The sequence below is a fragment of the Clinocottus analis genome, unplaced genomic scaffold (genome assembly GCF_023055335.1).
Source record: "Clinocottus analis isolate CAN_PGR_092001 unplaced genomic scaffold, fCliAna1.0.p SCAF_3, whole genome shotgun sequence".
Lineage (NCBI taxonomy): Eukaryota > Metazoa > Chordata > Actinopteri > Perciformes > Cottidae > Clinocottus > Clinocottus analis.
Window position 1 is genome coordinate 1,128,580 of NW_027176042.1, and position 23,921 is coordinate 1,152,500.

The 23,921-nt window shown below is 44.0% G+C and overlaps 3 protein-coding genes and 1 non-coding gene across 10 annotated transcripts in view; 2 read left to right on the forward strand and 2 right to left on the reverse strand.

Annotated features, from left to right (window-relative positions):
* Positions 1-1,836: 1,836 nt before the first annotated feature.
* On the reverse strand, positions 1,837-5,710 carry cnpy2 (canopy FGF signaling regulator 2). 4 transcript variants are annotated; one of them, XM_068593367.1, is made up of 6 exons: positions 5,560-5,710; positions 3,944-4,057; positions 3,745-3,860; positions 2,673-2,870; positions 2,430-2,526; positions 1,837-2,350 (listed from the first exon to the last, which is right to left on the reverse strand). In XM_068593367.1, exons 2-6 carry the CDS (start codon positions 4,047-4,049, stop codon positions 2,307-2,309), a joined length of 561 nt encoding a protein of 186 aa, XP_068449468.1. In that variant the 5' UTR covers positions 4,050-4,057; positions 5,560-5,710; the 3' UTR covers positions 1,837-2,306. The 4 variants fall into 4 exon arrangements, with proteins under 4 accessions (XP_068449468.1, XP_068449466.1, XP_068449467.1 ...); XM_068593365.1 differs by lacking the exon at positions 5,560-5,710 and adding an exon at positions 4,226-4,286; XM_068593366.1 differs by lacking the exon at positions 5,560-5,710 and adding an exon at positions 4,208-4,277.
* LOC137796021 (nucleolar protein 56-like) lies at positions 5,422-8,479 on the forward strand. The gene is made up of 8 exons (XM_068593655.1): positions 5,422-5,509; positions 5,630-5,867; positions 6,161-6,339; positions 6,630-6,781; positions 6,981-7,181; positions 7,577-7,696; positions 7,904-8,005; positions 8,252-8,479. Exons 3-8 carry the CDS (start codon positions 6,207-6,209, stop codon positions 8,336-8,338), a joined length of 795 nt encoding a protein of 264 aa, XP_068449756.1. The 5' UTR covers positions 5,422-5,509; positions 5,630-5,867; positions 6,161-6,206; the 3' UTR covers positions 8,339-8,479.
* On the forward strand, positions 7,760-7,824 carry LOC137797826 (small nucleolar RNA SNORD57). The gene has a single exon (XR_011078942.1). It is a non-coding gene; the product is annotated as a small nucleolar RNA SNORD57 (small nucleolar RNA).
* Positions 8,480-12,321: 3,842 nt separating the features above from the next.
* ubap2a (ubiquitin associated protein 2a) overlaps positions 12,322-23,921 on the reverse strand; it is a 13,762-nt gene continuing 2,162 nt past the window's right edge. For all 4 annotated transcript variants that reach the window (XM_068594202.1, XM_068594203.1, XM_068594204.1 and 1 more), the window contains exons 3-27: positions 23,731-23,808; positions 22,983-23,093; positions 21,400-21,562; positions 21,220-21,306; positions 21,059-21,122; positions 20,166-20,263; positions 19,916-19,974; positions 19,751-19,821; positions 19,322-19,499; positions 18,925-19,195; positions 18,502-18,806; positions 18,116-18,327; positions 17,323-17,608; positions 16,682-16,721; positions 16,389-16,563; positions 16,097-16,148; positions 15,516-15,816; positions 15,330-15,421; positions 15,154-15,204; positions 14,955-15,048; positions 14,446-14,862; positions 14,229-14,333; positions 13,519-13,586; positions 13,230-13,418; positions 12,322-13,120 (exon numbers count right to left, since the gene is read on the reverse strand). In XM_068594202.1, coding sequence (XP_068450303.1) covers positions 13,025-13,120; positions 13,230-13,418; positions 13,519-13,586; positions 14,229-14,333; positions 14,446-14,862; positions 14,955-15,048; positions 15,154-15,204; positions 15,330-15,421; positions 15,516-15,816; positions 16,097-16,148; positions 16,389-16,563; positions 16,682-16,721; positions 17,323-17,608; positions 18,116-18,327; positions 18,502-18,806; positions 18,925-19,195; positions 19,322-19,499; positions 19,751-19,821; positions 19,916-19,974; positions 20,166-20,263; positions 21,059-21,122; positions 21,220-21,306; positions 21,400-21,562; positions 22,983-23,093; positions 23,731-23,808 — 3,663 coding nt within the window. In that variant the 3' untranslated portion in view covers positions 12,322-13,024. The remainder of the gene's footprint in view (positions 13,121-13,229; positions 13,419-13,518; positions 13,587-14,228; positions 14,334-14,445; positions 14,863-14,954; positions 15,049-15,153; positions 15,205-15,329; positions 15,422-15,515; positions 15,817-16,096; positions 16,149-16,388; positions 16,564-16,681; positions 16,722-17,322; positions 17,609-18,115; positions 18,328-18,501; positions 18,807-18,924; positions 19,196-19,321; positions 19,500-19,750; positions 19,822-19,915; positions 19,975-20,165; positions 20,264-21,058; positions 21,123-21,219; positions 21,307-21,399; positions 21,563-22,982; positions 23,094-23,730; positions 23,809-23,921) is intronic.

A 23,921-nucleotide genomic window follows, 5' to 3' on the forward strand; every position in this document is an offset into this window, starting at 1 on the left:
AGACGGCTGAGGGCGAGCGATGCTGCTCCGCGGAAATAAAAGATGAGACCGCAGCTAAGGAAGAGGGAGACGGCGATGGAGACGAGAGCGTCAAACTCGTGTCGAGTCAGAGGGAGGACCGTCAGGTGGAGGTGACGGAGGAAATGACGGAGGAAACAACGGAGGAAACGACGGAGGAAACGACGGAGGAAACGACGGAAGAAACGACGGAGGAAACGACGGAAGAAACGACGGAGGAAACGACCAAGGCAGCGGAAAGGACGGAAACAGAAAGAGAAGTAAACGAGCAGGTGTTCATGAACTCAGCGGTCTCAGAATAAAGGGTTGTCAACTGGATAAACATTGTTCTGATTTATGTAATTAAATATCTACCAACTACCGGTATTGTGCCTGATAATGCTCTGATATTTAATGTATTTTATAGTTTCAGTGTTATCTTAGATATTTTATTTTGAATGGATAAGTAATATTACATTTACTGTTGATATAGAAATGTAGAAATTTTCATCTTTTCTTGTAAAGCAGACCTTGTCATAACTTTTCTCCAAATGTTTCCACTGTGTCCAGAGTGATTAAGGTAAATATTAGGCTGTGGATTTGTGAAAGAGGATATAATAAAAGATTCATTATTTGGAGTGATTTCATGGTGCTATTTCTGGCAGAAACCCATCCATGCATCTGCATTTTGATGTGAAAAGTTAATCTCCTCTTGTGGGGATTGTTGGTTATCTGCTCTTTAAGGTCAAGAATGAACTTTCAATTTCAACATTTATGACAACACAAGTCTTTAAAAAGAAAAATGCAGAGGAAGATTGTGTTTTACAACTAAACTGAACTCTAGTAATGATTTAGATGTCAGGAAAAACTTTTTTTTAAACTTCTTTTATTGATGCAGTATTTAAATTACGTGTTGGTTTTCCCACCTACAACTTTAATAATGTATTTTTTGTCAGCAGTTCATTATTCTGAATACAAATTAAGTATTAATCCATCAGCTCAGTGTGGACAAATTGTCTGTCAAAAATCTAAATATACTGGAAAGTACTTTATTGACTTATTGAATAATTCTGAAACTAGAAAGTATACTTGTGTCTATTGATTAAAGACAAAAAAAATACTTTGAGGATTTATATATAAAAAAGAAAATATCAGAAACATATTCATGTGAGAAAGCAAGTATTTTTTCTTCCAAGCAAAAATGAATCATACCAAAAATACTTTTATTCTACATCAACAGTACATCATGATAACTTTACACTGAGTGTGACTCTCAGGTTGTGGACTACAGCGCCCCTAGTGGTGAACCACCGGACTGCAGCTCTACCAGACTGAACTTTACAAAAACAAAACGCTTTAATCAAACACCATAACTCCATGGGGTTGCAGGTGTGGTATTTAATGAAAAGAAGTCTCATTTGCCTACTCTTTAAGCTATAAACTATTTTATTATATTAGATATAAAGCTATTTTCCTTGGCAGTGTTGTAAAGTGTAGAGGTTGAAGTTGTCCAGAACTTTAAAAAGTTTCTTCTTTCCTTAAATCTATTTGACGAATCCTTAATTGGCAAAGAAACGTGCGATCATTTAATTTTCCGCTATGATACACTGACCGAAGCAGCAACATTATATCTGTTTTCTAAACAGTAACAATACCACCGGGCTCCTTTCAGTTTTACCTCAAGAAATATTCAACTAAAACAAGTTATTTCCTGTGATCTGAGACAGTTCAATAAATATTGGTGATCATTAAAAAGAAGAACTGAAAACATCATTTGGGTTCAACATGCTTTCACTGGTGAGCGGCAGTGTGGTTATCTATTCACTATGAATGAAAACCACTAATAGCTTTGAGAAAGGTTATATCAATGTGAATGAATATGGATTTAAGGACAGTTTGACCACATTTCAACCTGATCTCTGTGTACTTGTGTATTAAATGGAATGTTTGAATATAGACAATTAATTATGTAAAAAATCCTGTACAAAGAAGTTTAACTTATTTTTTTTTAGTTTCACAGTTTCGGTTTTGTTTAGGGAGCAATTTACCGCCAGAAAGAAGCTTTTATATGAAACACAGAATATTGAAAAGTAACTTACAGTATAAACAAATGACAAGATAGTTCAGAGATGCAGCTAGAAGTGGGTTGTTAGTCCTTAAACTGTCCCAGACCACAGGAACAAGACGGGTATCTTCGGGAGGATTTACTATCATCTTTCACACTAATTTGTATAGATCGCTCATTGTTCCATGGCATGAACCGGTGATGAAGAGACCGACGTCTTCGCTTCGGCCGAGAGGAGACGGCATCAAAGTTCATCGTGGGACATCGTCAGCGCGTGGTCACAGAGGTCTGCAGGGCACACGGGGATGATAACGGAAATGTGTAATAATATTTCAAACAAATGACGCGTGTCGAGCGTTAAACAAACCTGTCCTCTTGCTGCAGAGTTTGTCTTTGACATTTTCTGTCTCGTGAGCGAAGAATTCAATGACCTCGTCTTCCTGCTGTTCAACAATTGTTTCACACTGCAGGAATAAGTTTGGAAAAAAAAACTATTACAAGCTGCACGATTCTCTGATTATTTGAGCATTAAAAAAAACATCATAATGAACAATAAAAAGCAGAGCAATGCAAACATATGACGGCACATTTGGTGGTAAATTCTACTCACTGCAAACTTCAAACTGCCCGTAACTCTGGAGTCCAGCGCGGCCTCCGAGAGGTCCATGGGCTCGCCGTTTCGGGACTTTATCCTGACGTAGGACTTCCTGTTTGTGGAAGCATCTGTTTTCTCGCCGTAGTCCACCATGTTCTCACACACAGTCTCCATCAGCTCAAGAAGGTTTCCCTCTGAGCGAGCCAAAGGAACCTGACGCCACATAAAAAACCCTCTTACCAAACGTGCTATTGAAGAAGGGAGTGATCACACTTTAACTGGCGGTCTGGTTGTGTTGCTAATTTAACAGTAAGGTGACAATATGAGTGCCGTTGTCTGATTTGTGTCCTGTAAATTATTAACAGCAACAGGGCTGCTGCGATAGATTGTGTATGATTAATCTGACGATTATTTTATCCATTAATAAAGTAACTGTCTATAAATAAAACGCTGTATCTATCAAGCAGTGGGAAATGCATCCCTGTATCAACATCCTAGAGCACAGGGGGCATAATCAGCTGTTTTTTTTATCCCTCTACTCTCACTTTACACTCCCGCCAAGGCTAAATTTAATTAATTTTTCCACACCGTAATATCCGGCATATCAGTTTGCACTCAAAAAGTATTGAGGTTTGATATTCAGCACACATTGTGGTCAATTATTAATAGCAACATTGCTGCTGCTTTAGATTATGATTAATCTGAAGATCCTTTTTCCAAATTAATGAAGTACCGGCTTGGTCTATAAAACAGTGGAAACAGTGGAAAATACTCATCGCTATATAAAGATCCTAGACCTAGAGCACAGGGGGCATCTTCAGCTGTCTTTTGTGGTCCGATAATACATAAAGATATTCCGTTTATCATCATTGAAAATAAAAACTTTGACTTTGTTTTCATTAAAATAAATAAAAGCGTCGCAGGCTACAGAGTAGGAACCTTTACTGAGGTCATCAGTGTGGCCTGCAGGGTTTTTTTTAATCAAATGGTTTGAGACGTGGCATCTAAAGCAAGTCCAGCCACTTGATATTTCTATATTGCTCATGCATCACAGTGCTGCTTGGTGTCTGTGCCGCTGCAGGCTCACCTCTCTGATGGACTGGCTGCCGTCCGGGTTGATCCTGAAGGATCCCGTCTGGATCATTTTCTTGGGGTCTACCTGGGAGATGGCCCATTCCATCTCATCGACCAGAGCCCTGCACGCTGCAGGGGGGCACAGGGGAGAGGGGCATCAGGACGCCATGCATGCCCTGGACACAGAGAGAGAGAGGCCCACGGACACTTACCTCCACATCGGATGTCCTGTCCCGGTTTGGCGGCCTGGCTGACGCTCAGGAGGAGACACACAACCACCACCACACGCGAAGCGAGCAGCACGGCCGCTTCCCTCATCTTGCACCCTGAACACAGAGACACACACATCAAAACCCGGCGAAAAGAAACACTCAAGTGACTCCAGAAGAAGTTCATCAGCCAGAATATCATTTATGTACAACTAGCGCGAGCCAGAGAAAGATTCCCGCGTAAAAAACACACACACATCTTGTCACCTTTATCATCCAACTCACAAGTTTCTGGTCGTGTCTTGTAGTGTGTCCACCTTTACGTTTTTACACGCTGTTCCATCGCATTAGGTGGAATGTGGTGACGTAGGCAGGACGAGGTGGAGGCCTCGCGACAGCGCCCCCACGCGGCGGGAGGATGCAGCGGTTCAACGCGTATAGCATCCAAAAAAAGGTGCATTACTGCCTTAAAGTGTGGATCAGAATTATCTATCCCTTACAAAATATAAAAAAATAAAGGGGTAAAACGATCAATACAAATACAAATACAAATAATAATAATAATAATAATAATAATAATAATAATAATAATAATAATAATAATAATAATAATAAGAGTACGGTGAAGTAAAGTGCACGGAATGAGGTTATGATTTTTGAAAGTGACAGGTGAAGGTAAAGTGGCGAGTGACTTTAAATGTGCGGTTTGGAGAGATGTGCAGGAGAGAGAAGGGAGAGAAGCGAGAGAAGTTACTTCAAACCTTATCATTAAATGAAATTGTGAATAAACAAAAAAGATATTTAAAAAAATATTAAAATCAAAATAAATCAATTAAAATAGTTTAAAAGTCCATAGGACCTATGAAACCTTGAAGGAGAATATATATATATATATATATATATATATATATATATATATATATATATATACATATATATATACATATATATATATATATATATATACATATATATATATATATATATATATATATATATATATATATATATACATATATATATATATATATATATATATATACATATATATATATATATATATATATATTGTGAATAAACATAAAAGACAAGCTGAATACACTCATAATGTTAAAAAAAAAAGAAATTTTAAAAACTTGCATTTTTGAAAATTGTTGAGCCACTATGTTAGACAAAAGTAAGATATGTTACTGTCTATTTACCTTAGCTGTTATGCGTTATTAGCTTGAGTGAGTTATACTGGAGGACAGAATAAACGACAATAAAATAAAAGAGGAAGAGCAACTCTCTCTATATATTACTATTATTATTGATAATAATTAATATATTATTTGTTTTTATTATTTTTGGGGTGGTTTTGTTTCTGGGGTAGAGAGAGCCTGCTGTCTGATTCACACTCCGGAGCAGAAGGTGGCGGTAATGCACCAAATGTATGGTTGCCAGCCGCCGTTAAACATCAAGAAGAAGAAGCAGAAGTTGCGGAGGAGTTGGGCAACACGTCGCTCAACTAGTGACGTGACTCTCCTGCTGCTGGCTGGCCACGTTGGCTCGTCCTGAACATGGAAAGACGTACGTGTAAGCGAGAAAAAACAGTAAAACTCAGGCGACTGGAAACGCACTTTACGTGTTGTGTTGCGGTGATGTTGCCTGTGTCACTCCTTAATCCCGTGTCTGTTTCTCCTCCCTCAGGTGCTGCTGCACGTGTTGCACGAGCACGCGTCGGGCCACGCGCTGTTCGTGGTCAAAGAGGTGGAGGAGGTCGGTGTGCTGCTGCCTCCGGTAGGTCGGTAGTCCTCGTTGCTTGCTGCGGGGTTCATGGAGCTTGTTACCGGGTCATGGAGCTTGTTGCCGGGTCATGGAGAAGCGCTAACCGGTCACTGTTTCAGGTGTTTTAGCAGCTGGGAGAACATGGCCGCCATTTCTGAAGGCAAGATTTAATTTTTCCCTAGTGGCTGTATTTGCGTCCTCGGTTGTAATGATGTTCAAATATCTGTCAATCCACTGAGTTACTGTGCTGACACTTTAAATGTAACCCAGAACAACTGAGGAGCCACAACTTCTTTTCACTTAATTATTTCATTGCAATAGTCAGAGAGAAACAAACATTTAAATACATTTGACAGTTGTTTTGAGTTTAAATCAATGGATTGGACATCCAGGCAGAATAATTCATACAAATGGCTGTTTTTTCTTCTCTAACCGTCTCTCTTGTGTCTGCAGTAAATGGTACGGCTACCACTTCCCAGAGCTGGTCGAGATCAACTTCATGTATTGCCGCACGGCTCAGCTCATTGGAAACAGGAAGGAGTTGTCGGAAGAGAGTTTGCCAAGTCTAGAGGAAGTGGTGATGGACGGCGCCAAGGCTCAGGCCATCCTGGAGGCGTCTCGTTCCTCCATGGGTCAGTGAATTATCTTTTCATGCTTTAGACCTGCTCACTATCATCTTTAAAGGACATGTACAACACCACGCCCCTTATTTGCCCACTCTGGACCAATAAGTGTCCTTGGTGACCAACACAGGGGGGCAGAGTACTTATCGCTCTCATAAACCTGTAGTGAAGGCACAAATCCTCACTTCGGATCCTGTCGGGAGAAACAAGCGTGCTTGAGATGATCCGTGTGAAGTAGTCGCTCGGTGGGGGAGTCGTAGCGTCCCTCTGAACGCCCTCTGTGATCTGCTCTCCTGCAGGTATGGACATCTCTCCCATCGACCTGATCAACATAGAGCGGTTCTCGGCTCGCGTGGCGTCTCTGGCCAGCTATCGGCTGGAGCTGCAGGAGTACCTGCGCTCCAAGATGAGCCAAGTGGCTCCAAATCTAGCGACCTTGATTGGCGATGTGGTAAGTTAAAGTCCAATAGGTGTTTTTTGTGTGCACAAGTACTGCTGGACCAATGATGTTATACTAAAATCTGTCAATCCCCTGATTCATGTGATGAATAAAATATCTAGTGCTGATGGTCCTCCCTTCAAAATAAAGCTCATTGAATGGTAGCTCTGCGTTTGGCAGTAAGAATAACTCATTCTTGTGTCTCTTCTAGGTGGGAGCTCGTCTGATCTCCCATGCCGGCAGTCTGACCAACCTGGCCAAGTACCCGGCCTCCACGGTCCAGATCCTGGGAGCAGAAAAGGCCCTGTTCAGGTACTGGGGCGCCCCCTCCCTGCTGGGGAAAGAGGTGGCTGCAGTGATGGTTGGGCAGGAGCCGAGCTGGGTGACTGGAGAAGATGATGATGGAGGCCGCTGAGGCTCAGGCAACTCTGGAGGCGTCCTGTTCCTCCATGGGTCAGCGAATTATCTTTTTCATGCTTTAGACATTAAAACACAAATGTGAACATTTATTTTTGTGCTCACTATAATCTTTAAAGGACATGTACAACACCACGCCCCTTATTTGCCCACTCTGGACCAATAAGTGTCCTTGGTGACCAACACAGGGGGGCAGAGTACTTATCGCTCTCATAAACCTGTAGTGAAGGCACAAATCCTCACTTCGGATCCTGTCGGGAGAAACAAGCGTGTTTGAGATGATCCGTGTGAAGTAGTCGTACTGTGGAACGTGTTTGAATATCCTCACAACCAGTCATCCTCTGCAGGCTTTGTGATTTAACTTCTTTTGAATGTTTTTTCTTTGCAGAGGTTCCCACTAGTGTGTACGGTGAGAAGCTGCGTGGACAGGTGGAAGAGCGCCTGACTTTCTATGAAACTGGAGACGTGCCGAGGAAGAATGTGGACGTCATGAAAGAGGCCATCAAAGAGGTGAGCTCAGACAGCGACACTGCAGCTCGTGAGCAGCAACTGTCAATTTGTTTCTGTCGATGCTGTGAATGATGACGCATCTCGTCCCGACTTCACTGAGGGTACAAATGATTTAATGAGCCTGACTCAGCATTACGACCCTCCATGTGTGGTTCCACCTGGTTAAAAATGAATTCATATATATTTGTTTCCCTCTCTTCATCTCAGGCTACTGATGTTGCAACTGAGGTCAAGCGAAAGCTGGTGAAGAAGGAAAAGAAGCGCTTGAAGCGTGAAAAGAAGCTGCAGGACTCAAACGGTGATGCCGAGGTAAGCATGAACTGAAGCGTCTGGCCGCATGTTTTGATTTGAGGTTGGACCCCCACATGGTCCTGTCTCAGTGTACGACATGCTACATGAGCCTGACTCCGAACCATTGGCTGGTCCCAAACAATGGACCTGATCACTGAAGTGAGTCAGACATTGCAGCCGCGTGTGTTTATATGCATTTACAGCTAGCTTGGAAGTGCTAAATGTTTTAAATATGTCCGCTCACCTTTCTCTACTTTCTCGCAGGTTGAGAATGGCGACGCAGACACCCCCGTCGTGAAGGAGGAGGAGGAGAAGAAGAAGAAGAAGACCAAACTCCTTCAAGAAGACTAGAGACTGTGTTTATAGACTGAATCTTTATATTTGTGTACAGTGTTATTAGAGGCTGTGTAAATGCTTATAACTGTGCCTTCCTAGTCGGTGACATTTACTTGTACTTCTGTAAATAACTTGTCCATTAAACCATCAAGTAAGTCATCGTGCATGTTGTGTTTTTTGCCTGTTGAGGATCAAATTTTTTGGGATCTCCATGAACGTCACTATGAGGTCGACTTCTGTCATCACGGTGGTCAAATGGAGATGTTTTCAAGTCCCGCTCATTAGGACGTCGTCTTTTTATCTGCAACTCATTAGCAGTACTTCAGCTGCACTCAGACATGATGGCAGACCTTTAGGGAAGCGTTGATGGGTTGTAGGGCTGAAATGCATCAGGGTTTGACTTCACAACAGCCTGAGGCAGATGTTTCATTCACCCACTCGCATAGACAGTTTGGCTGAGCAACACACACAGACACACACATGCAGTGGTACCTCATTAGCAGCCTCAGACTGTCGCTCTAAAGCGTACAATTGGGGAGTAATTCAGGAGTGTCTCTTCAGCACCACGGACAGCGGTCAGAGCTTTTTGGGACGCAGTGTGGCGAATAAGCATCAGGCATCAACTCCCACAGCAAATATTATTAGTAGCAATATTTTTTCATTGTCTATTCCATTGTCTCCCAGAATAATACGCCTATGAAAGCTTTTATATGTGTGTGTTCTTGTTGAGTGACAGAAGATGAGCGGACACAACAGTCTTCCTGTCTGTTTGCTTTACTTGTGTCCAGACGGAGCAGGTCGAAGGTTTCACTGCTGCAGCGAGCGAGCTGATGATTATGGACATTTTGTCTTGATTAGAGACGGAGGAGAGGAAACTTTTTTAATACATATTTATATAAATTATAAATGAAAATGTCCCTTTATATTATTCAAGTTACAATATATAAATGGCAATACAGTCAGATATGTAAACACACTATAAAATCGGCAGTTTATTAAAATTGTAAACATCCTCTACAGAACAAATATCTAGTTAAATGACTTTGCTAGAAAGCATATTAAATCTGTCCTGTGATGTTTTCTCTAAAACTGGAACAAAATCAGTTACAGATTAAGTTATTTAAAAACTCTGTTTATTGTGAATAAACACTCAAAATGTTAAAAAAAATTGCATTTTTTAAAATATAAATATAATATATATATATATATATATATATATATATATATATATATATATATATATATATATATATATATATAAAATATATTTTTAAATACGCATAAATACAGTCAAGTAAATTCTGATAAAAAAATAAGTAAAAATAAAATGAAGATTTGAATTTAAAAAAGGCTTACTAAAGAAGCAGAAAGAAGTCATTTACTTTTTCTATTTTACTTGTTGGGATATATATATATATATATATATATATATATATATATATATATATATATATATATATATATATATATATATTATACATATATATATATTATACATATATATATATATATATTATACATATATATATATATATATATATATATATATATATATATATATATTATACAATCAATACAAAATAGGAAAAAGTGAATTTTAATCTTAAATGATAAAAAATAAGATTAAAAACAAACGTAAATAATATATATATATATATATATATATATATATATATATATATATATATATATATATATTATACATATATATATATTATACATATATATATATATATATTATACATATATATATATATATATATATATATATATATATATATATTATACAATCAATACAAAATAGGAAAAAGTGAATTTTAATCTTAAATGATAAAAAATAAGATTAAAAACAAACGTAAATAATATATATATATATATATATATATATATATATATATATATATATATATATATATATATATGTTTACTCTATGGGTTAGTTAGAAGAAGAAAAAATTCCCATGCCCTCCAACTGGGGGTTGGGCAGAGGGGGTTGGACAATATTACCCTGAGAACCTCCAACGCCCCTCGGCCTCCGGCCCCAGCTGTAGAGCTCCAACCAACCGCCTCACATAGTGGCTCCTAGAAGTTCACCCTCACCCGTTAGCTGCTACTGCTTACTGAGCTCAGCCCCCACAGCCGTGTGTTCAACCTATTCTACTGTTAGCTCTATGCTAACGACTATACTATGGTCACTATGCTAATGCTACTATTGTAGGTCTCCATGCTGACAGCTGCTCCAGCTGAGCCGTTCACACTCAGTTGTACCAACCCGAGCTCGAGCCCGGACTCGAACCCGGAGCTCCCGCGTGAGAAGCGAACATCTAGCCACTGAGCCACTATGTGAGACATTATGAATATATGCTGGGGTGTATTTATCTCAGCTGTTGTGCATTGTTAGCGTGAGGAAGTTGTATTGGAAGACGGAACTGCGTGGACTCAGAATCTGTATCGAAGTAATCTGGGATGCAAATACACCACAAAAAAACTAAAAAATGCATTTTTTAAAATAAAATAAATATTAACATTTTTTTCATTTAAACAGAAATATGCAATTATATAATTTAAAAAATCATATATTAGAAAACACGGTGCTCTTATTAGTGTAGTTTAGTTAGTGATGGACAACTTTGCTCGTTGTTGCGGTATATATATATATATATATATATATATATATATATATATATATATATATATATATATATATATATATATATATATATACTTACTAAATACTTTGCTTTTGGGGGACAAGAGAGCGATCTGTTATGACGGTGTGGGACTGCATGTGCGCGTGCTGCCTCCAGCATCCCCTCCACGAGTGGGTTGTAGACGAAAGAGGCGACTGTGGTGATGTTGGAGTAATATGGTCGTGTTTCACTGTGCGTCATGACGCACGTGCTCAATGTAAATTAAACACGTTCAGGCCGTTTATTGAAAACCATTGATCGCTTTGCTCTCACTCACTCACTCACTCTCTCACACATACACACACACACGCACACACACACACACACACACAGACACACACACACACACACACACACAGAAGTCCTGACAAGTGTTTGGTGTAATGGTGCAGGATAATGTCTTTGCTGAGAGCTCACGAGATTCAACTGACCACAAAAATACTTTCTTTATTTCTCAAGTGTTAAATTCATATTCAATATTTACGACAACAATTTATTACACTGATGATAGCACCTAGATGATATATATTTAAAAAAAATCACTTTTCTAAATATAAGATGGAATAAATGTCTGTTCAGTCCCCAACGAATGCAAACGAGTTGTTATCATGCCACCGCTTTGGTGTTTTTTTATTCATTTTTTAATTAAGAAAAATATTAGTCAATAATCTCTGTGCAGTAGACAGAGATGGACAAACATTTAAATACATTTTGGGGAGTTGTTACGAGTTTAAATTAATGTTGTATATTACCTGATTGGACATATTGGCAGAATAATTACTACAAATGGCTGCTTTTCTTTTTCCAACAAGCCATCCACGCTTTAGGGAAACTCGACGTGACCCACACCTGCTGGAGTAAACAACAACAAGGTGAAGCGTTAGCTTCAGATTAAAATGAGCTCAACGCCACAAGCCAGAGCCTCAAAACTCACCTCAAGTCCAGTCGATACAAATCAGAGCTCAGCAGGTTCTGGAGCGGACGACAATAGAGCATCCAATGAATGCATATTGCTATCATGTGGATTGAGCCTGAACCTGTACAAGCTGTTGCCTGAAGTAGTGGTGTGTGTTTGTGTGTGTGTGCTGGCGTCCATGCTGCGTTGGTCCTGACCTGGTTTGGCACAGGTCCATTATTTGGTTGTTTCGTCTCTATCAGACACGGCCCGGCCTCCTGCATCGTGAGACTGGGGACAGTTTGGTTCACAAAGGATTCGTATGATTCTGCGTGGGCTTGAAACTTCTCGGGTCCGCATCCAGCAGAACAAAGTGGTGTTAAGTATTGATTCCAGACCCGTATAAACTGTTAAGAACTTTTAATTTGGACAACAAGGATTAAACCAATGTTAAAATGACATCAAATCCAAGGCCTGGCTAGTGAAACCAGCCAACTAGTAAGAGTCGAGGAATGAGAGACAGATGGAGGGAAACGGGGTCAAAAGAAAAGTCAAGCTATCAACTCAAGTCACCCTCAATATAAGGATTCACAGATGCGGGAGACTAAAGTTACAAAAACTGATTCCTTCTAAAACAAAAAAAGGCCTTTGCCATGAAAACGATGTGTAGAATTTATGTACATCATTCTCAGTTCATGTATGCATACAAAAAAATCCACATCACAAGATGCTTGTGTTCAAGTATATTCACCAACTTCATCTCCGTGACTTAGCATTCTCACTTTTCCACTTTTTTTTTGTTGAAATAAAATGTCCTTCAAAATAAAAACCAAATGCAGAAAACCACATTTTATGTCCTACCAATACATATATACTGTATAAATACATACATAAATATATTTTACATACAACAGCCATAAATTTGAAAAGGGGATATACAGAGCAAAGGGGAGGGGGAGGTGTGGTAGTGTGTGTTTTTTTTAGCTTGTGTTGTAAAATGGTTTGTCCCTCTATTTTCTCATCGGTAAGATACGCAGGTGTGGTGCTGTGTGAGGTGTCTGTGTCCATGCACACACACGCACACACACACACACACACATTGAAGATGTCGCCATCTCAGTTGGCCCAGTAGGGGGAGCTGCCGTAGCTCGACTTGTTGACTTGGCTCTTCTGCTGCAGGCTGCTGGTCTGGCCACGTTGGCTCGGACCGCCCTGATCACGGAAAGACGTACGTGTAAGTGCCCGAGGAAGAAGAAACAACAACAACAACAACAAGAGTAAAACACAAGGCAACAACCAACCAACTGTCTGCGGGTGTTACCTGTCCATCCTGAGCTAGATGGTGGTGCAGCATCTGCGAGTGTGGTTGCTGGTGAGGCATGATGTGGAGGAATGGCGGTGCATAGCCTCCGGGAGCTGCTCCGGGGTTCAGAGGGCCCGGGCCCCCCAGTGCTGATGGCAGACTGAAGGGAGGAGGCGTCCCCGCATGGAAACCCTGCTTATCAAAAGACTGCACACGGGGGAGAAAGTACCAATTAAACTCAAAACCTGATTGTGCATGAGCGTGAACACTAATTATCCGACAGCGGGGTGGGATGGTTGAGGCTCACCTGGGTCTTATTGTAAACACTTCCACTGATGTCTGGCACACCAGAGTTACTGGACGTCACTGAGACACCTGGCAGAACCACAGCGACAACATTTACACACAATTCCAAATGAACACACACAGTTCAAAGGTTTGGGTGTCGCCCAGACAATGTTCAGTTTCTTTGCAAGTTCTCACATTGAATATCCTTCATTTCCAAGAACAAGAACAGACTGGAGAGTTTCACAGGAAAGTTCTCTTTTTCTGGACATTTTAAGAGTTTAATGAACCCACAAATGTGACGCTCCAGATACTCAACTAGCTCAAAAGGAAGAACAGTTTTATATCTTCTCTCACCAGTAGAACTGTTTTCAGCTGCGTAGCATCACTGCACAAGGTTTACAAGGCTTTTAAAAGGATTTAAAAAAGAATTTAAGGGATTTTTAAGGTTTTCTACAGGTTTTCAAATGTCTTTTTAAGGATTTTTAAGGGTTCTTAAGGGTTTTCTACTCATCCATTAGTGTTCTAAGGCGATGATCAAACACAATGTACCATCAGAACACTGGAGTGATTAAAAACCAGACGTTTCCACCTAGAATAGTCATTTACCACATTAACAACGAATAGAGTGTACTTCTTCTTTTAGTGTTATCTTCATTGAAAAAAACAGTGCTTGTCTTTGATTAAATAAGGACATTTCTAAGTGACCCCAAACTCGGTTTTTCTTCTCACCTTTCCCGGGCCCAGAAGCAGCAGATTTGGCTTGTGCCTGTGAGGAGGAGTTGTACCCTTTGCTGTAGTCCACCCCTGCTGGCCCCGCTGTCAGCTCCTCATACCCTGCACAGTGTTCCAACGACACACACCATAAGATTATGGGGGGGAACTCCTCAACACCGGAATCAAATGCATTTCCCCAAAAATGATATATGAGCCGGTGCGCTGCCCTCACCTGAGCTGAAGGCGTGCTGGCCGTAGCCACTGGGCTGCTGCTGCGTCTGCTGCTGGAAGGGGCTCGCCGAGGGGTTCCCCAGACCGAGGCCCATGCTGTGCTGCTTGGCCGAGGCCGGCCCCGGGCCCCCGGGGGGAACGAACATGGTGTGGCCGTACTGGAAGGCGGCGGCGCCGGGCACGGCTCCGGGCACCCCGGTGTAGTAAGGCAGGCCCGTGTAGCTGTAGCCCGGGGGCAGAAAGGCCTGCTGACTGCTGTGGTGTTGCGGCTGACCCTGGGGCTGCGGCTGGGCCTGGGGAGGCTGCGGCTGGGCCTGGGGAGGCCCTTGGCTCTGGCCCTGGGAAGCCTGCGAGGCCGCGAGGCTCGCGGGGGGCGCCGGGGAGGTGGAGTCGTTCCTGCCGAACTTTGTGACTTCTCCTAAGAAAAAAAAAACCCGAAAAAGTTCAGATGTCAGTTGAGAACAAAAAGCACGGGAATGTAGGATTTGGGTGGAAGCTGCTTTACTTTACCTGAGTAGGGGTTGTTGGCGAGGCTCCCGTCTCTGCCAGAGAGAGTCGCTGTGGGGCCGGGGAATGTGATTCCATAGTAATCCTGCAGAGAGGGCTAAAGGACCCGGAGAGAGGATCAGGATGAAGAGCCACACACACACACACACACAACAAATAAGTTGATTCAGGACTAAAGAGCGAGTGTGGTGACGAGGCTCACCATTGGCAGTCTGGATTGGAGCATATGGAGGTCTTCATAACCATAGATCTGCTGTGGAACACAAAAAGGACAAGGGTCATCAGCGAGAAAAACTGCAAAATGTGACACACACACACACACACACACGAGACAATCCAGCACACTGCGAAGATTCAAGACCCTGAAGGTCTACTTACTGAGTATGCTGGCATCAGCCCCCCTGGGCCCATGATATACTGGTTGGGCAGTAGAGGAGGAACTCCCTGGGATAAATTAGGAGGAGCTTTACCTGTTGAAACGGCGACACAACAACCGTCACTTTCATGTGAACCAACAGCAACGAGTATTCGGGCTCACATCGTCGCGTATCGTCTCGTGCTCACCAGTGGTGGACGAGAGCAGGGGCGTGGTCCTCTGCGCGGAGAGGTTGGACGTGGCGGTAGCTCCATTGGAGCCGAGTCCCAGCGCTGTGCTGGCAGCGACGGCAGCAGAGTGAAGCGCGCCGGCGCCGACCGTGCTGCTCATGTGGTTGCCCATGTTGCCCATGTTGCCCATGTGGCCGATGCCGCTGCTGCTACTGTTGCTGCTGTTGTGGGTCGGGTGGTGCGCGGAGGGCTGCGATGACGTGTAGGAGCCAGTGGAGGGAGCCAGAGAGCTCACGCTGCTGTTGTCAACACTTGTGTACTGCGGGACAGGAAGGATGGATTTGACATCATTTTAAATAAACACTCAATCTTTTAGATTTTATTTGACAACGCATTCATCAAAAGAGTAGTTGGTCAGTTAGTGCCGACCAGTTGCAGACATATATGCCGCCTAAAAAGGTAGCATGTACAGGAATAAGCATGTAGTTTAATGAGGGATGCAACAACATCAGCTGCTTTGTGACATATCATCACAGGATAAGTCGTCACACAAAAAGCTTTTTGAAAAAATGCTCGGGGAAGACGAGACGTGTACTTACAGTGAGAGCGCTGGAGCCCAAAACCGACACCGAGGAATGATTGCTGACATGACTGCGGAGTGAAGGCAGAGAGGAAAGACGAGGTCAGCGCTACCAATTACTCAATGTGTTTTTGGTATCATTGTGTTATTAAAAAGTGTGCACAAAGGAGTGGCAGCTGCAGGCCGCTACCCTGCACTCTATTTAGGGTTCAGGCCAATGAAATCTAGTAAATTCAACTATGCAATGAAGCTCAAAGTTCCTTTGTTTTTTGCCCCGCTGGTCGTCGGTGTGCCGTGTGCAGGTGTATCACCTGTTGAGCGAGTTCAGGTGGCTGGCGGAGGGCAAGTCCTGTGCCAGGCTGGAGTGCGCGGCGGAGCTGTGTGCGGGCAGGGCGGATGCTAAGTGGGAGCAGGGTGCAGAGGCACCGTTGGTGCTGATGTTCAGAGACGGCGACTCTGGCTTCGGCGTCGAGGATGCTGATGAGGCTGAGAGTAGTAAAAAAAAGTACTTTATTTGTAATGGACTCGTCACAGTAGCTTCAAAATAAAAAAAAAGGTGGCTCTTGGGAGACTTTCACGAATGCATCAGTAGGAGGGAGCTTACCGTCTAGAGCAGTAGAGGTCCTGACACCATTCAGACCATTCTGGTGAGATAGAAACGCAGCTCGGTGTCAGCGGATACCCATAACTATCATATCCGTGTCGCAAACAGACACGGTACAAACAAGACATCACTGCATTCAGCACAGACTTGAATTACAGACGAGATGACCGGATAAAAAAGGTGAAAACCAAAACAGAATTCACACCCTTGCCATGAAGTTTGTCTTAAGTTGAGGGGCGATGGTAAGAAAAGTGCCGGCAAAACAGTTAAATATTTCTAATTTGAACAAATATGCTGAAACAACCTTTCACACAGTCTCAGTATCGCAACATGGGGCTGATGGTCGTGGTCATTTCTCAGTATTGGTCCGTTTACACGAGATTTAGAATCTGTCTGCACTTTTATTGATTTTATTTTGCTGTTTTTTCTTGACTGTTTTAATGTTTTATTAGCTGTTTTTCAATCTGCATCATGTTTTGCTTTTAATGGTTTCATGTGAAGCACTTTGAATCGCCTTGATGTTGAAATGTGCTCTAAAAATAAACTTGCCTTGGCTTCTAAATGCAAAGGATGTTTGAATTTGGACGATATCTCATCTCCAATAACTGCAAATCGGAAACAACTCGTTCGTCTCGACTCACCATGACTGGTCCCGTGGCCTCTTTGCTCTGGGAAAAGGCCAGTCGCGTGTGAGGGGGCATGGTCCCGTCGTAGCTTCCCCCCACTGTCGAGTAGTGAGAGGAGGGTGCGGAGGAGGAGGAGGAGGTGGTGGAGGCCGTCGAGGAACACGAGGCTGGGTTGGAGGAGCTGGCGGTCCCTAATGAGGAGTTGGTGAGGCTGGGCAACGGCACAGAGGAGTGGTACACTGGCTCCGAGGAGCTGAGAGGCAGCGGCAGGGCGACCGACAGAGGGCTGCCCAGCGACTCACTGCAAGACGACAGCGTGGGGGGAGAGAAGAAGAAAAGGTTATGAGCGAAGCTTTGTTCACAAACCCCGGCATGAAGGCACTTTAATCCACGTCATTTCTGATCTGTTGCGTATTAGAGTCAAACTCAAGCTCGCTGGCCAGCTTGACACTCTTTGTCCAATCACATCTCAGCTCTGTCTTTCTCTATGTCTCTCTGTCTTCTCTCTCTCTCCGCCGGTTGAACACGGTGACGCCTGCTAGCTGTGCTGTGGTTCTGTCCTAATCACAATGAGTGAGGAGAGAAAGACCCTGCACCACACACTCCAGTACTTTAGATGGCGCTGTAGGCACCTAGTCAAGTTGGTTGCGCTACTTTAACTTGTAGAGAAGAAGAATCTGTAGCTGGAGACTATTCCCTGTGGACTGTGTAACACTGAGACCTACTGGCAAGCGGCACTCACGCGCGATGGAAACTGGAACGCAGCTTGCGAGCTAACTAGCGCTCGCGTCGTGGAGCTAGTCAGTACCTGAGCGGTTTGGAGTACAAGCTTGTCTGGCTCTGTGCTCCTGGTCCCAGTGCCGGGGCGGGTGTGGACTCCCTGGATGCCGGCATTGCACAATTGTCGACGACTCCGAACTCCGGCAACGCCGACTCCGAGCCGAAGTCGAGAGCGCCGAACTGGAGGTTTAGCCCGGGGACGTCGGCCGAGCCCGGCATCTCTACCGCCGTGGAGGGGATCTGCCAGAGTGGAGGGAACGGAGCGTGATTTTTTTTAAGCTCATAGAACAACTTGCATGTGCTCATTTACAAAAGATTTGCTTCTCAACCCCCGGATCTGAAGTCAAGAGTCAGCCACGTGTGCGGCGGATTTGTTATCGTAACCTTCTGTCCCATCAACATCAAACCGCCCACCTTCGATGTGGGAGGTATCCTTCGTTTCTGGCCTTTGAGCTGCGCCCGTTGCTGCTGTGGTGTACTGCCGCACTGAGGGTCCAGCCCCGCACCGGGGGCAGGGAGTTTAGCACCAGCAGCAGTCATCACCGGGCCCGCCTGTGCTAGCGTGCTGGTGTGGTGGGGAGCGGGCGAGGCCGAAGCGGGGAGCGCTTGTTGTTGCGACGGAGGACTGGGTTGACGGGCCAGAGGCAAGGAGGAGCCGGTGTGCCTCTGAACCAGCTGGCTCAGCACCAGAGACGGCTCCGGCTGCAGGCCGAACTCACCTGCAGACACGGGACAAGGATTATAAATAAGAAAGCGTGGGCCTGTGTTAATACATGAGGCAAAAAGAGGAAGACGTGCTAACGGCTGCACCTCCGACAGTCCCACTACGACACTTACGGCTGAACTGCGAGGACAGCGAGGTGGTGTTTGAGTCCGAAGCCTTCATGTCCCAGCTCGATGAGGAGAGAGGCGGTACGGGCGCTCCCAGGCCGGGCAGTCGGCAAATGGACGCGTTGCTTCCTTGGGTGCTGGCAGGAGGCGCCGCCTGGGAGGAAGGTAGTGGACCCAAGCCGGGGCCCTTCAGCTGCTCCAGGATCTGAGCTCCAGCGCTAGGCTGAGCCCTCTTGGCCTGCCCCAAGTCCCCAAATCCAGCTCCCAGAACCGACGACTGGCACAGACAGAAGGAGGAAGTGTCATCACCAGGCTTTGTTTCGGTGTTTCCAGTTCATTTACATGCGACGGATGAAGAATAAAAGGTTGCAGAGTATCAAAAGCAACTTCTTTTTGTTTTTACCAGAGCAGCGTGAGCGTAGCTGGTGCTACTGGTGGCGTTGCGACTGGGGGGCGGCTGCTGCTGCGGTGTCTGGTGGTGGTGGTGGGAGTTAGTGAAGACCAGGCTCTGAGAGGAAGAGGACGAAGGTGGCTCTCTTCCTCCAGCTACAGGCTTCTGCAGCAGGGAGCCGAGGTCCAGACTAACACAGAAACAGACGGTCAAGAGTCAAATAAAAAATGCCTGCAGGACATCAATTTAAAGTTTAGAGACAAGTAAATATTGTTTGGTATTAATCTTATATAGCAAAAATAAATGTACAGCATTGAAAATGTCCAAAAGTTAAGTTTCTCCTTCATTGTTGACAAACTTTTCCGATAGAAATCTGAAACTAGCGGGCACTTTGTTGCACAAAATAGCCGGTAGGATGTTATAGTTGAGCCAGGGACTCACCTTTGCCCAGGTGTGATGTGATTCTCAGCAGCAGGTGCACTTGAGGAGGTGAACACTTTGGTCTCTGAGAGCTGCAGGAACAAAACGCAACAGACGGAAGAGTTTAAGATGGACACCGAAACTGTGTGATTGACAGACTGCTCCTGTGATGCTGTAAAAACTCACACTGACATCCTCACTCCAGTCCTCAGACGCCCAGTCTTCCAAGGTACCCCTCCATGGAACTACAGCGCAGCCAATGAGAGGTCGTACAGTTTAAATACAGGTGGGGTAAGTGTGTCAACACAATGCAGGACACCTGTAGCTTATGAATATTTAAATAAAAAGCCACGCTGTGCCGTCTGCATTTAACATACATTGGATGCTTTTGCTTTGCGACAGGTGCAGGGCGGCACATCCCCTCTGAAGAGCTCACCTGTCCCCTCTGTGCTGTTGTTGGCCTCCGGGTCCCACACCTCAGGTTGTGTGGTCCTCGACCCCGCCTCTGAGGTGTAGTCCGCTGGATTGAAGGTGCTGGGGGGGAAAAGAGTCGAGGAGAGGTAAATAAAATGAAGAGCGGTTGACACATCCAGTTCATTATTTTCCTTTGAGTAATAATATTTATTACCCCTACTATTGATTGGACAAAGCTCCCATTATAAGAGGGATGGATGAGATATTGATTTTCTAGTGCTTTGAGTACAGATATGTTTATTATAAAAATAATAATATTCAGATCACACATCTTAATGGGACAGGTGACTCAGAATCTTTAACCCGTTAAACTGTGGAACCAATTTTATCTCCAGACATCTTTTCTCCTGTATTTGAGTCGTCGTAGGCACCTCAAATTGATTCCAATATTTGTGTTTATTGTATGCATTTGTTCAGCAAAGTCTTGGGGAAAAAATGTATATCTGCAAAAAAGAAAACACTTTTAAAAGCTATTTAGATCATAACTATGAACATCCAGCATGATATATGCCAGATTCCCCAAAAATGCCTCTTGGAGCGTCAATAAGACACCTTTTTGGAAAGATTAGGACCTCAAGAATCAGAATCTGCAACAAAAATCTCAATAAAACAAAGTCTTGTCCTGTTAAGAAGGCGTTTCAGTCAAAAAACTGTGTCGTTCAGTTCAAAAATGAAAAAAAAACAAACATTTTATGCCAGAAGATTGTCTGAATGGGGCATGCTGAGACTTCAAATTTGCCGCAGGAGGATTTTCGCACACAGTTTCCAAAAGGTTAAAGAACAAGCACAAGGGTGTGTGTGTGCGCGTGTGCGTGTGCGTGTGTGTGTGCGCATGTGTGTGTGTGGCCACCATACCCCATTCCCTGGGCTGAGAAGCGGCTCCCCGGTGGTCCTCTCCCTCGTCCTCGGCCTCCAGATCCTGCGTGCCATTCAAACAAAACCGGTCAACAACATCCCCTCCACTGTTTCAGACACACTTCCACCGGAAGCCGGGTCGTGACGGCACGCGCGCTCACCTCGGCCGCCGCCACCTCTGGCCCGTCGACCTCGCTCCGAACCTCTGTCCACCGGCGTCACCTCCACGCCGTTCTCCTCCGGACGTGCTGCACGGTGTGCAAAGACGCCACATTAGAAGCACCGACACAGACGGGGCGGAAGACAGCGGAGCGCTAGATTCAAATGAAGGTCAGGTTTACCCGGTCGGCTGCGACTGGCCCCCCTGCCCTTGCGGTTGGCCGCCGCGCGGCCCTTGCTAGCTTCCCTCTCGCCTTTCTTCTCTCTGTTTTCCTTGTTCTCTTTGCTGTCTGACGGACCCTCCTTCACCAGGGGCTTCTTCTTCCCGACCGTCTCCCATGAGGTCTGAACGCAGACGTGCGACAAGACAGAGGAGGGATGAAAATACATAAATGCACGTGAATCAAAAGTTTGAACCGTAAGATGTTAAAACACTTAAAAACTAGAGCCAGCAGTGAAACAAGGTATAAACACTGACAGGATGCTTCAGTGAACGAATGCTAATACACGAATCTGCCTCCATTTCACAGGTGGAGCATGTCAAAGTGGCTTCTGAGATTGTGTGGTTGGTGGAACAGTTTTAACTGCATTTGGTTAAACAGGATAAAGAGACAACATTACACTATTCAAACATTTGTGGAAACGGTTACAAAAAAGCTGTGACGCCAGCCATGTTTTCACTTAAGTGGGCACTCGGCTGCGTTATGCAAGAACAACAAATATCACATAAGGACATGGAATTGTTAGTTTTAATATTAAAACAACTCAGAATTTAATTGAGGGTAAAAACAACATAATGCTTAAAACCACATTGTCACTAAAATGTGTGTTTTGATGAGGTTATAGGACTCTTTTCCACAGCTTTCCTTAGAGCAAAAGATAACAGACGCTTTTGTTTATATGACCGTTACGATCTTGAAGAGGATAGTCGAAGCAGAGTTATTCAGACGGTTGCAGTATTTACAAAACCAGCAGAGAAATGCTGTTTTTTCCATTTTCTAAGACACCAAAACCACCAGGTAGCTGTCTAACTGGCCGCCCTGCCCTCCGGCCTCTCCTCGCCATCTGTGCCAGCTGGCGGTGTTGCAACACTCACTTGGGCTGGCAACACATGGGCAGAACAACACTCGAGTGTTTGCCAGACGTTTGGAGCCCGTTTGACGTTCCTCTCTGAGCAGAAGGGGGGAAAGTGTGTGCAATGGTGTGTGTTCATGCTGAAGGTCCCTGATGTTAGAAAGAGCAAACTGCTCACCGTGGCACAAGACAAACTGTGGCTCAGAGACCGATTTTAAAACGACTCGACTTCTTGGTCGCGATCCAGGTGAATATAAATACGCCTGCACTTTTGTGAGTTTGGGCTGAATTCACCATTCTTGAATCTGGATAACTCTGTAATCCACATACAATCAAACAGGGTCTGAGATCTGATGTGTAGTGTGTGTGTGATCTCTCGTAAACATGCCAACAGCCTGAGACCAAAAACATTTTGTATTGTGAGCAACGCAGACATTTCTCAAGTCTTGCAGCACAAGGCTGAAGCTGTGGCAGTGAGCGTGCACGACAGCAGGGTCATGAAACCAGCTGGCATGAAATGCATTGAGCCATTCTTACGGTTTTATTACTGGGACTATTATTTACATTTAGAGCATCCTGTTGTTTTTACCTTGTGCATATCACAATATCTGAAATTGCAAATTCATTTGGATAAAAAATAAGAGGAGACCGAAGTTTAAGGTGAGAATAAATGAGATATGACGTCATTTACCATGTCCGAGGTGCTCTCGAGGAGAAAGTTGATGGCTCTGCTAACATCCTCGTTGCAGTCGTGGAGCGCTACCATGCACTCATCCTGGTTCTTCCCGGTCACTTCCATCAGCTGGAGAGCACACACACGTCATATCAGAATTGTCTAGTAGTCAACAAAAGGTGTACCAATGACACCAAGACACTGCTTTTCTACCACACAGCAGTACAAGTCACAGAAAGATGAGGTGTCACTCACAGCATCAAATGTGCATTTTATTTATTTGTCAACAAAGTACTGCAGTCATGGAAGATTGGCAGCTTGCACTGACTCATCGCACATTTACACGTAGCCGGGTATTTACGGAAACAATATTTCTGGAGCTCCGTTTTCAAAAATAACGTTGCACACACATGATCGTTATCCAAAAAGTTTCTGTTTACCTGAAACCTCATAAATACGCCACCAAGCGCCGTGATCAGTAAGCAAACTGTAAACAGAGGACGCTCATATGACGTGATGTATTTTTAGTCGCGTTTGGTGACGTTTGAGGACCTAAAACTCCGTTTGACCGAGTGCACACGCAAACAGAGTTTTTATAGATCTCCACTCTTTGGCCGGAGTTTTTAGAAATGATCATTTTTCATGATAAAATCTCTTTTTTCGTGTAAATGAAAGGCAAAACCGCATGAATATATATATGCGTTTTCCCCTCGTGTAAACGGGACCTCAGCCTAGTAACTAATTACTTGCCCTCCGTGCTCCTCACCTGGTTAACTTTGTCCTCAAAGTCAGCATCATTCTTGTCGTAGATGACCTGGGCAAGCCGGATCTGCTCGGCAGTCGCCTGCATCGTGGAGACCAATGGGGACAATTTTAATGCTCAGGAGCAAAAAAGAGACGAACAAAGTTGGGCACTTTACTAGGAACACCTATAAATTCAAAGCCACCCAACACAAC